Consider the following 11,966-nt stretch of genomic DNA (forward strand, 5'->3'; position numbering starts at 1 on the left):
CTTATCTGGCTTCGTCAGAAAAAAAAAATATATATATATATATATAATACTAAATAAATTTAAAATATTAAAGTTATTTTATCTCGAAAGTTAATTTTTTAAAAATTAGTAGTTATTAAAATAAATTAGAATATATTTTGAAATGGCGTCAATTTGAAGTTAATTCAATATTGAAATCTGAGAAATTTGTATGATAAGTATTTCAAAATTATGCTACTTACCACCTCTGTACTTTATTGCATTATTAGATATATCAACATTATTTCCATTTACGAAATATGCCAGAAAGCAAAAAATAAACCAGTTACAACCGACCATTTTAATTGAAAGGAAGCCAAAGAAGGACGAGAATCAGAATCACTCCACCTGTTTTTTAAGTAATTGTTGATAAATATTGATAAATTATTGCATTACTTGAAACATCTGTAGACTTTACTACATATCGTAATTAGAAAAAAAAATTGTTTGACCTTCATCTTGTGTTTTGATAATTGTACATTATCAAAATATTTAAAATTAAAAATAATTTTAAAAATATTATAACTACTATTGTTATAATTTAAGTTATAACTACAGTCGACCCTTATAACACTGTTGATAATTCCGTTTTATATGAATTCCATGTTGTACGAGTCACTTAGTTTTTACAAATACGTGTGCCGGGCTGTGAACGGCTCACGTATTTGTAAAATATAAGTGACTCGTTCAACATGGAATTCATATAAAACGTAATTATCAATAGTGTTATGGTGGGTCGACTTTACTTAAGTTATCATTAATATAAAGCCAAAATAAATCTGTAGTTTAAATATCAGGGCCAGATTTACGCAAACTGAATTAGTTATAACTTGTTTATTTTTTTATTTTTGTCTCGATGCTCTGGGTATTAAGACCATTTTAATCGTATTCATTGCTGGTTCGGTTAGGCCCACAAAGGAAACGGCCAAGTGATGAGTGATGGAAAATGACATGTCCGGAACGAAGAATCCATGAAAAATTTTTAGGTACTGCCCATATCCATCCAGTCATTTGTTACGAGAGTCTAAGCACTAAACGATTTGTGAGATATAGTTTAAGGCCTTCGTTTTGGAATTTATTACTTGGTGGAGCAGCTGAACTTCTTATATGCTTTAGCATAGGACTACAAGTCTAAATTAGACTCTAACTACTACATTACTTTCTTGAAAGAAGGAACAATCAACAGTTCTTATTCTCATTAAAATTATTGGGCTCCAATTTGAAAAAATTGTCCCTAAATTGTCCTCTAAATTCCCTAAATTGGGCTGTCAGTCCGTCTGTCTTTCCTTAATCTCGAGAACGGAGTTAAATAAATAAAATTCAAGACAACCGTAGAAAGCTTAGGGGCAGGAGGTCATGATTAACTGTATATGAACTTCTGATGCAAACATTATTTTAATTCAAAATTTTCCCCTGAAATAAGGATAGATGACCGGCACGACTCTATTGCTAACAGGAAAAATATGATGTACAGGGGACAAGACACTGTTAATAATTTGAGGTGGAGAGCATGAGCATACATTTTAAACTAAATAAATTTAAAAATATGATAAAAAGAAATAGCAGCCCGGCATTGTGAAAATGTGACAATAAAATAATTGCTCGTTTTGTTATTCTTTTCTTGATTCTATATCTACAGAAGTTTTTAATTAACGAATTTGAGGGAACCAAAATTTTGAGATGTTCGATATAAGGGGGATTCTATATATGGAGAATAACAAAAAATGACCAGTTACGACTTAGTAAATATAAAATGCATTTAGAAATAAACTTTCCTAATAAAAATGTTGGAAACACTAAAAATGTAAAATGTCTTCGAACTTTCTTTGTAAACTGTTTCTAATTGCTCCTCAAGCTGTCATAAGTGGCAGCGTTGTCAGAAATCAGTTGCGTCGCAAGCAAACACTTATTAAAAAGTTGCAAAAATCTCTGTTTTCTCACAAAAGAAAGCCATGGCTAAAACTTCGGCTTTTAATTTTAACAGGCATTTGTTTTCATGACAGAAACCCTTAGATAAGGGATGAAAAGTCGGAAATGAATGTTTTTAATAAGTTGCGACATTAACATAAACACTGTCGCAAGTTTTTCGAAATTATTCCAATTGGCGAGAAATCACAGGATCTGGAAACTTCCGCACTACTTATTTGAAGCCATCTTTAACTGCTGAAGATTGTAATGTTCATTGCTCTAACGGATATTTTTGATATTGTCTGCAGCAACTTGAATGGCAAATGTTTGAAATAAAGAGAATTGTATCGGAAGAACTTGAAATTTATTCACTTGGATTGTCAAATTTTGAAATAATTTCGTAAATAATAAATTACAACATTCAAACTTTTAATGATAATTTCCTTAGGAAATTATCATTAAAAATATGATAAAAAGAAATCACAGAATCATTTTGAAATAATTTCCTTAGGAAATTATTTCAAAATTTGACAATCAAAGTAAATTTAGAAAATTATTTCAAAATTTTAATTATGTGTAACGTTTATACATAACATAAACATGTACCGTTTATAGCCTATCGAGTAATAGTCGATCCCACATAGAAGTCGACCCTAGTATTTCACGGGCAACAGGTCAACGTTTGTGGTCAATATTTGCCGAAATTTTTTTCATTGAAGGCACTGCAAGTGCATCTAGTTTTTCAGGATAAGTAATGCTCCTTATAAAAGTTTATATTGTTTACAATATTGAAAAGCACCGTTCTGACTCTGTTTTATATTATCATTTTATTGATAAACAATTTTTCTTAAGTTTTTTAAATACTATTTTGATGCATATATAAAATAAATATTTCATTACTTTTTTCTTATCCTTTTCATATCAATTTAAAAAATTTCAATTAAAAAATGATAAAAATTGTTTATTTGCCATCATTGCTTTTGAATACTATGAAAATACTGTAATATGCACCTACTTTGTGATTGAAACCACACGCTTTTCAAAGTACAATGCAACGCTTTTTAAAGTGTATACAACACACAAGTGTCCACGTCGTTCTTCTCTGGTAGTTGGCCTGGTACTGGGAATGGGAATGTGTAGGCCAAGCAATGTGGTTTGGGCGAACTCGTGACAAGTCATGCGTACACGTAGCGTAGAACATTACATTAACATGCGATTAGTGATAGTTTCTTTGCTTACTAAATATCTCGTAGCAAAATAGAACTGACAATGAGTTATCTTGAACTATACTTATGTAAATTTCCAAGAAAATGCCTAAAGGGTCTAAACTTTGCGACACCCCAATCGTGGCGCCGTGCCACGATTGGGCTGTCTCAAAGATCGCACGATCGGGCACGATTGGGCTGCCACAAAGTGCGCACGATCGGGCTGCCTTAATCCAACCACGAAGAAGTAAACGTTTCGTTTAGAGATCAGTTTGGTTTCTGCTGATTCAGTAATTTGAATTCTAGCTTGAATTTTAGCCCCTCAAAAGCAGTATTCATGTAATAGTCGATCTCATAAATTTGATCTTAAAAAATGGTCTACAAAATTCGACCTTTACATGAATATATACGATAAATGTTTGCTTTGCTATATGTTTATCTTCTCTTCTTATAAAAATAATTCAACGTATCGAGACGGAGCACCTCCCGAAAACTTCCTTGCTGACTCGTCCAAATTCTGCCATCCGACTGTTTTAACACAGGTGTGCCGGATTTGCGAAAATGTTACTGAACGTTTATAAGCCTAAAACCTGTCTATTGACGTAACCTGTCGCCCTTCGGTCTGAGTGATTTCAGTCAATTAAAAATTTGATGTAGATTTGCAGACGATACTATTACGCAAAAATAGGAAGAAGTAATAAAAGATTTGTTAAAATGTAATAATAACAGTCAGAGCCGAAATCAAATTCTGCTTTATTATCACGATCTGATTCAAAATCAGATTATGATAATAAACTAAAAAGTTGTGATTATAATGATAAATCAGAAAATAAAATAAGAAATACAAAGAAAATTATGTAGATTAGTTGAATGATATATACAGATAAAAGAATGTCAAAAATTAATAAATGCTCTCTATTCTCATCGAAGGAAATTCCAAAAATATAAATGGAAACTATTACATTTCCTGTCTCAAATTACGAAATTCCTGAAAATATAAATAGTTGAAATTTTCGTTATAATTAGTTATAATTAACTTAAATAGAACTTTACGATAGCCGAGCCAAGTAACCCCATTTTTTAAAGAATTTTTCAAACATATCGAGAATTCAAGTAAAAGACTCTTGCCCCATCTTTTGAACACAATTTTAACAAAAAAATAGCACGCAATTAAATATTGTAATCGAGTTTAAAATCTTTATTAATTCTAATCTCAGAGAATGTACACTAAGAAGGGATTTTTCGAAATTCCTCCAGCGGGGGAAGTGTTATACATTTATAATAGATACATTTTGAGCCACGGCAACGAGTGGCCGGATCTGCTAGTTATTAATATTTTTATCCTATATTTATATTTGAATAATGCATCTAAAAATTGGACTGAAACCTCAAAGCACTTTTGAATATTTAAAATGGTCTTGGATGGACAGAGTTTAATTCAGATGCAAAAGAGCCAGGGCCGCATTAAGGTTTCCGTAGGTACTAGGCACTCTTGTATTCGACCCCTAGCCTCGCCCCGACGTACCGCTAGAGACAGAAAGGCATTACTGTATTCCAAAAACTGTTCCATTGACCTCAGTAATATTTTTGACGTATTCAAGTTGATCCCCACTAAAATTTTTACATTTCGACATTCGGCATTGGTCGTGTTTTATGGTCATAATCAAAGGAATTACATTACAATCAAAAGTCAACCAAGCAGAGGCTGTCCATAAATTACGTCCTCATTTTTCTTGAAATTTTTACTCCTTCTTCCTCTCTTTTCCAAGTTTGTCCAAGTTTCCGTAACCCGTTCCCTCTTCGGACGTCTAACAAAACTCGACCCTCCTTAAAACCTTGATCACTTTATGAATGACAGATACCATAAGTAGAAACGAAATATACAAGAAATTTTGAAATAAATATAATAAAACATATAAATTGTATAAAATTTAATAAAACAAACTGACACTTAAAATAACAAATAAAAATTGCCGCAAAGTAATATATCTTAACGAGCAATTATTTATTGTGACATCTCACAATTACGGGCTAAAATTTTTAATCATATTTTTAATTTATTTAAAAATTTAAAATACAGTAGTACCACGGTATACGTCTGCTAATACGTCNAAAATAAGCACGTGAAAAAATCTAGTTTGAAAATAATATATCGTGTTAGTATCACGTTACAAAATTCCGAAGTAATGAGAAAAAAATATGGTTTTTTTAGAAGAAAAATTACATGAAATCTTATACTCTGCATAATAAAATATCGCGATTTTCTTCCTTTACTAAAATATTTAATAAGATGGTAAATTTTTCGAAATTGGAGATTAGTAAATTGTTATGATCTTATTTTTCATTTTTAACACGACGTTATTTCTAATTTTAAATAATAATATAAATTCGATGCAAAATGTATTAATAATTTTCCTAAATTGTTTTTCTTATAATTTAACAAATATTATAAATATAAATTAATAAAATTAAACAACAAATTTCAAGAATAATTGCGTGATTAAAGTAACTTAAAGTATCTTTATTACCTTAGAGGAATATAGTAATTATTTGTGGAATTCCCATTTGGTTTTAGGAATTAATTCTAGTTTCGCTCTACTTCGTTATTTAAGCTTATGTATTTATAAATATAAGAAACAAATTTAAAAAATATGTCCTCGTTTGAGAATAGCAGAAACGAATTAAATATCTTTATGCATATCATTATTCAATATTTTATTACATTTCTAGAATGTTTCTAGAAGATGAAATATTGTAAATTCATAATTTACAATTCTGAAAATATACTTGATTATTTCATTATTTGAAGTATTTTCTTTTGAAATTAATCTATAGATCTTGTTAAATTATATTTCGCGATTTTTATTTGCTCTTTTATTTTTCTATTTGTTAAAACTTAATCGAAGCATTTAACAGAAAGAAAAATAATTAAGATTTAGTTTTAAAAAAGCTAAAAAAATTTTTACCCCAATTAATGGTAAAATTTCTAGAATACAATTGTATAGAAGTTCCTAATTTCTAAAGCCTATTGCGGATTTTTTCGTTTCTTTTTTCTTTTTTTTTTATAGGAATTAAGATTAACTGTAAAAAGAATTATTGGATTAACTTTTCTTATTCAACTTTTAAGAAAAATTGCTTCTTAACGCAATTTGATGGCTGTATAAGACTTTAAAAATACAAGATAGGTTTTTTTATTTTTTCTTTTTTTGGTGTGTGTATTGTATGTCTTCTGGAAATACTAGAAGATGCCAACAGGGAAAAAGGATAAAGTTTACCTAGGATTACCATAACCAAATAATAAAAAAAGAGGACATCTAAGAAAAGTTTTATCAAGAAAGTTATATAATATAAATATCTTATCTTTACAAATTTTATTTTATAACGAAAAAAATATCTATAATTTCAATCTTGTTTTTGTTTCGATCTTTTTATTTTTTATATACATTTTAAAAAAATCTATACAGACAAAAATTTTACGTTAAAAGAATGTCCGGGAAAAAGTGGACATATAATAACCCTAGTATATCACGAACAAAAATCAAATCTGGACACTTGATACAAACATCTTGCTTCCATTCCAACGGTCCTTCAATATCTTGCTGCTTTTATTATGGGCTTGGAAAAAGCCCCTAGATGCTCATAGGAAAAAAAGAGTTTTTAAAAAATGATACAAGAATGCTCTGCTCTAAATTTTTTTTTCTTATTATACAATTTTATATTGAAATAAATAAATTTTTAAAATATTTTATGTTATTAAAAAATTCTAAACTTTAAATTTAAAAATTTAAAAGACTTCGAAATCTAAAACACATAAATTTTTTTAAATGTTTTAATTTAAAATGGTTCAAATTTCACTATATATAATACATTAAAAGTATTTTACTTATCTTTATTTCTTTAATAAAATAAATAAATTTTATTGATTATCTTAATTAAAAAGTTTAGAATTATTCTCTTTTGTAATTTAAATGAAATGTAATCAGATCATAATATTGTCGGAATTTATGAATTTTAAGTTATAANGTTTACAGTGGTTAGCTGCCTTTGGGCTACCCTATATATTTTTATTTATTTATTTACCTATAGACTATAAGTAGGCCTAATATACCGTAGTTACAGGTTTCCGTAGGTACTAGGCACTCTTGTATTCGACCCCTAGCCTCGCCCCGACGTACCGCTAGAGACAGAAAGGCATTACTGCATTCCAAAAACTGTTCCATTGACCTCAGTAATATTTTTGACGTATTCAAGTTGATCCCCACTAAAATTTTTACATTGACTATTCTCATCAAAATAATATTTGCATATTCAGCTATAAAAATTAAAGCAAAACTCGCTCTTATGTACTCAACATTAAACCCAGAAACCAACTCAGACTCTCCTTCTGTAAAATCAAAGGGAGTTCGATTAGTTTCTGCCAAACAAGAAGAAAATCAAATAGCTAAAAGGGGAAACATAAATACTCCAATAGAACTAAATATTTGATAATTATTAATTTCTTTAAAATTAAACGAAGAAACAAGAAGAAGAACAGAAAATAAAATTAATGCAAAACTCACCTCATAAGAAATAGTCTGAGCAACGCCTCGATAGGCCCCTAAAATAGCGTATTTAGAGTTTGAGGCCCAACCAGCAACTAAAATCGAATAAACTCTTACTCTTGAACAACATAGAGAAAAAAGGACTCCTCATTTTAAGTCCATAAAATGAAATAGAGATGGGTATAATAACCATAAAATGAGCGCCATAGACAGCCCAAAAATAGGTGAAAATAAAAAGGGGTAAAGGTTGTAAGTTTCTAGGTTGGCTAACTCTTTAACAAATAGTTTAGAGACAGAAAGGCATTACTGTATTCCAAAAACTGTTCCATTGACCTCAGTAATATTTTTGACGTATTCAAGTTGATCCCCACTAAAATAGTGTATACAACACACAAGTGTCCACGTCGTTCTTCTCTGGTAGTTGGCCTGGTACTGGGAATGGGAATGTGTAGGCCAAGCAATGTGGTTTGTGCGNGACTTTATCACATACCCTAAAGTATTTAATAAGGTTGCATATTGTATTGAAGGTTATATAAGTGTATACATTTAGCATTTATGTACAAAATATATATACACTATATAAAAATGCATCGTCATACTTGCCAATCTTAGATTATAGATGATGCTGACTTAATTAATAACTAGGAAAGGCTGATTTTGAATATAAAACACTTGAAACTTGCGGAACTTTTATAAGCTTTTATTCAATCTTGATATTGATTTTTCTTACTGGATAAATTACGACTAGTAAAAAAAAAAAAATACATTTTATTATACTGTACTGTACATAATAAATATTATATAAAATGTTGCTTTTGTCTGTTCGTAACATTATCAGAAAACTTTCCAGCTGCAAAAACAAAATAACGTAATATGTTATTCATTTTGTTACCTATATAATCTATTTGTCTTACAGTCACGGGCAATTTCACTTCTTAGTCGATAAATTTATGGCTTTAAAAACTTATCTTAATTATTTTGCTTTCTAGCTTAGTGACTTTGGTTTATGTAATGTTCGTTATTTCAATTAATTTACATTACGGTTTATTTTCAGAATCTATAGGCCTGTGTAGTGTACTTAAAGTTTAGATTATGTATAAATACTTAGCCAATTGTTTGAAAAACTTGAAAATACTGTATATCAAAATCTCAAATCAACTGATACAGTATTAGTAACATTTAGTTTATATTAGAAATCAGTTTTAATAATCGTTAAAAATAATTAACTAGAATAAAGCACGTGTTTTATGTTAAAATTAAGTTTCAATTATACAAAACGTTTCAAAATCAAGCCACAGACTGAATAGCGACGGCCGGCAAGATTTCCAGTTTAAATACTCGATTCCGACACCGTCCGATATCGATACTTTAAGATCGAAACCGATACTGGTATCGATATTTTTGTGGTATCGGAGAGTCCCTGCCCCTAAGTACGTCAGTAGGCCAGTAGTTAACCTTATTCACAAATATACGGAATTATTTTCAGATAATTTTGTAATGACTGGGGAGAAAAGTAAACGAGGGGGCAATCTTACGTTATTAAAGACTCACCCCCATCGATATCAATTGTCAGATACAAATGGATCCTGGACTCATAAACTTCTGATGTAATACTTGAATTGCTCTTTGATGTAAGAACTGCTACTGACACAAATGAAGAAAAATTTAATTATTCACTATGATCACACGATTTTAAAAGGTGAAGTTAAATGGATTAAGTGTTGCTTTTTGGCATATTTGACAATGTTTTTACTAAATTATCTTTTTTGTTTCAATGTATAATTTACAGATTCCAGTGGTCTCAAGGTGCTTTCTAAGTCAGAAAATTCTCCATGAAGAGTAACTTTTACACTTCCGGTAACGTCTTCTGCATTTTTCGCGCGGAATAATTTTATAATTATTTGATAATGAAAAACTGTAACAATAAAGATAATTCTTATTCCATTTTTCAAATATAAATTGAAAATATTGTAATATTCATTAAATAACTTATATTTACGGCAATAAGGAACTCGTCCACTAGTCTTCAGGTAAAGCTTCAAATTTGTGTGATTAAATCGTTTAGATTCTATAGCTCTAGGACCCATTATAGCACATTGGCTACCGTCTGGTCCGCATTCAGCACATTTGCCTTCTAGAAAAGTGTTCCAATTTGAACATCTGTATCCAACAGAAACACAAGAACCGTAATTGATTGTACTGGTAAAGAAATCCACTGCCCTTTGATGGTTACAAGCAACGAATCTTCGACCACCTACGTNATTAATTAATTTGATTTACATTCAATTATGACGTACCGACAAACAGAAGTAGTATCTTACTTGCATGTGCATTGAAATCTAGTTTGAATAATAACGTCATCTACGGTTCATATTGTGACGTCTAATGATGGGAGGCGATCTTGGCGCCACTAACTTCTGAATCGGTAGTCCAGTCGTTGATTGGTCGGGTCGTCAACTTTCTTTAACACAGGAAAAATAGGGAGTTGACCGTCTCTGTCTATCTAATCCGTGTCCGGCTCTTGCCGAGTAGCTTGTTCTGCAACCGAGTTACCGTATGGCAACCGGGGGCAAATATGGCATTCAAAATTTTGTTCGTAACCCGAATTGTTCGAAACCTGATGTTTGATTGTATTGCCGTATAAAGATTTATAAGAATAAAACGAAATGTTCATATTCTACGAACATTATAAATTTAAAAAGCAAAGAAACAAACGATTTTAGTTATTGTTTTCAGTGTACACGATTAAAAATTGTTCGAATCGAGCCACTTTCAGTACAAGAACTAACGATTTATTATTATAAAAACTGATTAAAGAATAAAAACCTCACCAGTAATACGTCCTAATCCAGGTAATCTTTCTCCAGCATATCCAGCTATATGAGCACCTAAACTGTGGCCAATTATGTGGACATCGCTTCTCTTCAGACCAACTACTTCCTGTTAAATATAAACTAATTATATTAAATATATCAAATAGTTGCATAGTTGCTACTTCATAGCATAATTTACAGAATTCGCAATCTTTCCGAATAACAATTCTTATTTTTCGAAATACTTTATATTTTATACTATTCAATATTTATCTATGAGTAATTTATTGTGTTTATGAATTAAGAATTTTTTCATTCTGAATGCAGAGATAGATAATTTTATTAAAATCAATATTTGTGATATAAAATATTATCGAATATTCTCTTACAAGTTCTTAGCGTGTTCGCAACCCGCTACAGATTTATGATATTGAATACGTCCGAGGGACTGTACTAATTACATGTCCCTCGAATGTAGACGTTTTTATATTATATGTTTTTATTATCAATATTGTAGAATGTATTTAAACTGAAAGTTTAAAAAGAATTTTAAAGTAGTTTATATTATCAATTTCTCTACTTTTTGTTTTGTGAAGTTTAAATGAGCGGCTTATATATGGATTAGAATATTTCAGAAAAAATATAAAATACTTTTGCTTTTCTGAAATATTCATATCAGATATAACACAATTTATATAACTATACGAAGTAAATTTAGATATAAGAATGTGCAAACAATATACATAAGATAGACAAAAAATTAGACTTACTTCTAAAGTTTCAACCAACAAAGCAATTTCTGCTCCAACAACTCTTGTATTTGATGTTGCTTGTGTATATGGTAACTGATTGCCTCCACTCCAATCGACAATGATCACATTACATCTTTCTTTTAATAACATTTCATCTTTTAAAGCCTGTAACGATATTTACCTAGCATCGTTTAAATTAGGAATATTAACAAGACATCTTAATTCTAAGCTTAAAATTCAGATTACCGTTTGCCACGGTCCGAATAATTCACTGTCGATATATCCATGAATGATGAACTTAGTAGGAAATTCGGGATTAAAAGGTGAAGAAAGGAATTTTTCTTTTTGATCGACACTCAAGTAAAAATGTTCTCTTGGGTGTGTATTAGTATATAGTTTGAACAGAGTGTTGATAACTTCCCTAGGTTGTGGCAATAAATTTATAGGACGACGTTTCCAGTTAAAGAAATCTGAAGTGATTTCGAAGCATCCCAATCCCTTCATACAAACTTTAGATCCAACTGCAAATGTTTAATGTATCAACATATGAATAAAATTTAAAGTTACTTAAATTAATTAATTATAGAATTTTCTGAATATTAAAATAAATTGTAAACAAAATAATCTTAAATTTATCATGATAAAAACAGAAAATAGAACTTAATATTTAACCATTTCTTTAATTAATTAATACAATATTTCTCTATATCAACAGAAAAAAAAAATATA

General features: G+C 29.8%; 1 protein-coding gene across 1 annotated transcript in view; it reads right to left on the reverse strand.

Annotated features, from left to right (window-relative positions):
* LOC111629123 (pancreatic triacylglycerol lipase-like) overlaps positions 1-11,759 on the reverse strand; it is a 17,094-nt gene extending 5,335 nt beyond the window's left edge. Inside the window, exons 1-3 of the mRNA XM_023372993.1 lie at positions 11,484-11,759; positions 11,256-11,402; positions 10,504-10,612 (exon numbers count right to left, since the gene is read on the reverse strand). Coding sequence (XP_023228761.1) covers positions 10,504-10,612; positions 11,256-11,402; positions 11,484-11,741 — 514 coding nt within the window. The 5' untranslated portion in view covers positions 11,742-11,759. The remainder of the gene's footprint in view (positions 1-10,503; positions 10,613-11,255; positions 11,403-11,483) is intronic.
* Positions 11,760-11,966: the final 207 nt, after the last annotated feature.

The sequence above is a fragment of the Centruroides sculpturatus genome, unplaced genomic scaffold, assembly GCF_000671375.1.
Source record: "Centruroides sculpturatus isolate CEXI.00-Female unplaced genomic scaffold, Cexi_2.0 scaffold639, whole genome shotgun sequence".
NCBI lineage: Eukaryota > Metazoa > Arthropoda > Arachnida > Scorpiones > Buthidae > Centruroides > Centruroides sculpturatus.